Below are 5,285 nucleotides of genomic sequence, written 5' to 3'. Positions count from 1 at the left end.
TCCAAACCCCTTGATACAAAAGCACAATATCAACAGTGCAATAGCTGCCATTTGTCTAAACCTACAGACATCCATAATTACACTTTTTTCTGTCCACTGGGATGATGTCGAGACAATTATTGAAGGAGCACACTGATAAAGGAGCAAACAAATACAGACATAGAAATCACCAATGTCATGTTGCATCCAAATTTGAAGCAATAAAGCAAAACACTTCACAAAGGTTTTTACGTCTAATGGAACTGTTTAGTGGGCATCATCCAAATAGTTACGATAATATTATGATGGTGTGACTTTCTACCCAGGAACCAAATATTCTCAAAGCCTACAGTATTCCCGGGGTATAGATAAAGACTTGCAGATGCTGTAGTAAACTTGAAATACAGTAATAGGCAAAGACTTTAGTGGCACCACCTGTACATACGGCTGAGTTATTGGAACCTTACGGAACAGAACGACGTTGCAGTATGCCTTTGGTAAGGCTTCTTGCTGGTTTAAAAAGGTACATTTTTCAGGAAGGAGATTGTCCAGCAGTATTGGTTTCACTTCTGTTCAGTGGAAGGTCTCTTTATTGATCCACATAAGACTCCGCGTTTCGTTTGGTTTGCATTCATACTCAATACTGCCAAAGCTGTTTCCCCATTGGCAGTGATCCCGTTTGTGGTAGTTGTAGAATTTGACTTGCCAGACTGTTTCAAAAACACCAATGTCATTAAACTGTGAGGAAAAGGGAGTATCGGTGTTAGTAAGCTTACTTTTTTGTTGTTTTTTTTTTTTTTTATGAGAAACTTATGAAATTGGAACAGAAAATAGCTAATGCATGGGTTATTGTTACTCCAGTCAACAAATCAAAGATCTGTAAAACCTACTCTAGCTGCTATAAAGCCTTTTATTCTTAAACATGCATAAAACATGAGGGATCAGATTCTCCATTTACTGCCCTCTTGCATTTATTTATGTCTGGTAAAGGCAAGGGAGTAAAAATGTTAAGCTTCCCATATGGGTAGGTGTTATTAACGTGAAGAATCAAAGCTATAATCCCTCTCAGGACAGCAGAGCAGTGGTGGCGTGCTGAGCTCCAATTGGCTTGGTGTGCATCATATAGCAGAGATCTGTAGTGATGTTGGCTATCACTTGAACTCTATACCTTATCTGGAGGCTGCAGTCTGAATTGGGAAGATGCCTTGTTTTGATCAGTCTCAAATATTTAATGTCCCTGTGTTTTTTTAGAGTAGCGTCATGATTGAGACATTTTTTCCTTGTAAGCATTTCCATCACTCACTCTGACAGCTTCTTCACTTGACTCTTTTCCATTCCCATCATGTGCCTGGAAGATGACCTTTCATCATCTACCTAGAATAATCACACTTGCAAAGAGTGCATGAAAGCTCCTTTATACAGTGACTCTTACTAAGCACAACCACACACAACTTAGTTTTCTCAGAATGGACATTGTTTGGAATCCCTCCCCAGCCTACTTTGTTTTCTTAAATTCAGTCTGACAGCAGCAGGAGTTACTCTGTGCTGTCAGTGGAATATTTTTATTTGGCTCCAGTTGTGTTATCTTAAAGATGTAGCTGAAATGTTTCTGCCACTTCAATTGATAAAGAAAGAATCAAAGGTGCAAGCTGTTTTATCTCTCTCAGCAATCAAAACCTGTATTAATGATCCTCCACTCAAACCCTCTAATGGTAATCCTGATACCACTTATAAGGCAAGATAGTAAAGGTTAAGCACATTGAATACTGTTGTGCACAATCTGCATAGAGAAATCTTTAGTAAAGAAGAGCGTCAACTGCAGTTGTCTAGAGACTGAGGAAGAAAAGAGATTGGTCCAGAAGAAAAGGGTGTTTCTAATACTATTTGTGGAAGGCAATAAAATACAAGAGCAGTGTTGTACTTCATTGATGTATAGAGAAAAAAAAAAACTGAATTTCAGAAAGAGATAAGGGAAGAAAAAAAAGTTGTCTTCCTCTAGTGACCCAGTTTGCTAATTACTCTGGATGGTTTGTCTGACGTTTGTGGGTTTCCACAAGAAGGAAAGAATTAATTGCAGAGCTTTTCTACTACCATGTTCTGCTCAGCCCAGTAGTTGCACATGCATCAACTCTGTGGCATCATGAGGAGTATCTGCATCCTCAGAGTTCCTGTGGCTCCTGCCACACTTTGGCTCTTCTGCAGGGCCAGCACACGGCCTTCCCCAGGGAAGATGGATGGCTCTACTCTTTTGAAGGTTAGATTTAGTACTGTAGGCACAAGTTATTGAATCACTCCCTCTGAATTTATGTGGTGTTTGTTAGGAGAATACAGATCTGACTTCCTTAATTCAGTCTTAATGTGGCCTGAGCAAGAATAAAATGAGACCCAAAGAAAAGTTTCTAACTTAGTTTACACCATTTGCTGGACAGTTTAGAGTTTTCCAGGTCATGAGCATAACTAAGCAGTCAGGTAACAGAAACGTATCTTCAGAGCAGACAAGAAATAAATGCATCATTTTCATGAATACTTTGTCTTTTAGGCATTATCAAAATGGTTTTGATGTCAGGACTGACCTCTCAATCTATTTCTAGTGCAAGTTCAGGCTTTAAGCCTTAGAGTCCTTTTCTGCCCAGGATACATACATAGTATTCTGCCTGTTACAGAAAAAGAAGTGGAGGCAGCAGTTCCTCCTAGCTCAAGGAAACAGGAAAATGTAAAGCTGTACACAGTAACCATAATTTTGAAGATTCAGGAAGTAGGCATTAGCAGTTCTTCAAATGGGATGCCTGTAGCTTGTTCCCTAAATCTGTCATAGGTCTGTCTAGCTAAGCAGATAAATAAATAAGCATGTATATATTGGCAATTCAACCAGGATTTAAGACTTCAAAGTATCAATTGTGGACATCTAAGTCTGTACTGAAGAATCAATCTGTCAAAATCAAATACTAAGAGAGGCTAAAAACTTGCTTAGCGCTTGCAAATCCTAATAACTTCATTGTTAGTACATCAGGATTTGGTTTGTAAAGCTACTGTTTAGACAAATATTGTAGCTGCTCATTCTGATCTACAAAAAACAGCTAAGAACTTGTGTCTGAAAACCAGACCCTCCTTGCATTACTTAAAATTACTCAATTTGTGGTAACTATTATAAGTTGCTCATGTTGTAATTATCAGAAAATTCAAATTGAGATGGTACAATTCTTACTTAGAAAGAGATTGCCATACTAAATGGTGATTCCAGAAGAAGAAAACAATCAAACAGTAAAGATACTCAGATAAGATGAAATCCTGAGTGGACTGAGCAAATGTGAGAAAAAGCCGAAATCTGACAGGCTTGGAAGACTTGGCAAGGTCCTGAACTTGTACGGATTGGAATAAACCTTTAGGAGAGCTTTAGCTGACAGTGGCTTATTGCTCCACTTCCACTTTTTGTTACAGGAGCTACAGAATAAACAGCACATATATTCCTCACAACTGTAACTGAATGACAGCCAAAGCGAAATCTCCCACGTGTGCTCTCATACATGCTTTCAGCCTCTAGCATGTTCTGCTCCTAAAAGCTCTGGCAGTGCTGGCAGGCAAAAGAGGGTTCTCTGTATTCCAAAGGATGGGAGCATCATTCCTATCCTGGAATCTTGATAGGAGTTCCTGGTTTGCAAATGCCCTTGTAGGAGAGGTGGGAGGTGCAGCTCCCATTTCCTGCAGCACCCCAGAGAGCTATGCAGATCCCTACAAAATCCCCATAGTACTTCCTGGCCCCTGCTACTCTTATGGCTTCCCCTAGGGAAGGGAAGCCATGTTTGTGTTTTCCCCCTATGCAATAACTAGCAGTCTCACTGATGTAAAGCAAAGAGGAAAGCAGCAGCTGTGAGCAGGCTTTGCCCTAGAACATTTTACCTACATGCTTTCCTTCATAGATGTCAACTCTCTGCTGCCCTCTGTGCCTTTCCATGCTGGGCTCCTCCTGCTAAGAGGACCACCTACCTGCATGTTGACCTGGATGGGCTGTCTCTCCCCACTCTTGGTGTGGGGCACCCCTTCTGTGTCGTAGATCCCTGTGTAAGAGACCACTTGTGCATCCCTTGATTTCTCCTCCAGTGGGACATTGACACCCCCGATGCCCATCGTCCTGCAAAGAGATGGGATGTGTCCTTCCAGCAGCCCTGCAGGCCCCCTTCCTAGCAGCTTGGAGCCAGCAGGTAGGCTTGAATACTGGCAGCCTCCGTGCTGGGGATGCTTCAGGGATTTTAGCAGGCCTCCAGGTGCTGCTGACTCACTGGGGCTCCTGAAAAATGTCAGGAATCTCAGGGCTCAGCAGTCGCCCAGGGAAGGTGTAAAAAGGAAAGGAAGGAGGGTGATGGTGGAGGGAGGAAGGGGGGGGTAGGTGGCAGAGATATGATCCTCAGCAGCTAGGGAGTGGTTAGCTGAATCCCTTCTCCAGAGCTGTCCTACAGCCAGAGCCATTTTCCCGTCTGCATCCTCCCTACTTCCAGTCTCTGCTTTGCCATGGTGCAGTGAGGCTTAGACTGGAGAGCATCTCCAGCTTGCAGGGCTGGAGGGGATCTTCTCTAGGGAGAAAAGGAGCTGGACCTTGAAGAGTCTCGGGGAGGTGGGGATGGAGAGAGAAAGAAGCAGCTCCTAAAGGCAGCCTCTCTCCCAAGCCAGTTTCTCATGCTGGCTGGGCAAAGCAGCAGGAACAGCTGGCCAGAGATCTGGAAATGGCAAAGCAAAAGGGCGGGGAGGGAGAAATGACGGAAACCTTGCTCTGTCAGCCTGCCAGGAAAAAATATTAAACCTCTAAAAATAAAAGCAGCGGGAAAGGGAGGGCTGCGGGGGCCGCGATGGAGAGGATGCACTTACGTGGCCTGCACGGTGCCGGGCCGGAGGGCCACCTCAATCTTGTACTTGGCCCCGGTGAGCAGCTTGATGGTGCGGTTCTGGCCGAAGCGCTGCCCGTCCACCTTGAAGTACACCGCCCCGTCGTTGGGCTGGATTTTGAGAGCGACGCTGATTTTCACGAGGCTGGGGATGTCAACCATCGCGCGGCTGCGGGGTCTGCGCCCGTCTCCCCCCCTCCGCAGAAGGCGGCCAGCAGAGGAGACCGAGACGGCGAGGGAGAGGAAGAGGAGGAGGGAGGAGGGAGGAGGAAGAGGAGGGGCTGCCGGATCCGAGCCAGCCCAGCCCTTCCCAAAAGCAGCGGATGATATATTTGTTTTGCCCTCCCCCGCTAATCACGGAGCAGCATCTGTGCTGCGGATCTTCTCTCCATCTCCCTGTTCGGGGGACATTTGCAGCTGCTCAGATTG

At 44.6% G+C, this 5,285-nt stretch overlaps 1 protein-coding gene across 1 annotated transcript; it reads right to left on the bottom strand.

Moving 5' to 3' along the window:
• Positions 1–552: 552 nt before the first annotated feature.
• On the bottom strand, positions 553–5,018 carry CNRIP1 (cannabinoid receptor interacting protein 1; the record flags this gene model as incomplete). Its single annotated transcript, XM_079550530.1, has 3 exons — positions 553–717; positions 3,964–4,108; positions 4,840–5,018. 3 exons carry the CDS (start codon positions 5,016–5,018, stop codon positions 553–555), a joined length of 489 nt encoding a protein of 162 aa, XP_079406656.1.
• Between the last annotated feature and the right edge of the window lie 267 nt (positions 5,019–5,285).

The sequence above is a fragment of the Tetrao urogallus genome (assembly GCF_951394365.1).
Source record: "Tetrao urogallus genome assembly, chromosome: 2".
Classification (NCBI taxonomy): Eukaryota; Metazoa; Chordata; class Aves; order Galliformes; family Phasianidae; genus Tetrao; species Tetrao urogallus.
The sequence above is the reverse complement of the archived record's forward strand: the minus strand, read 5'-3'. Positions and strand labels throughout refer to the sequence as shown.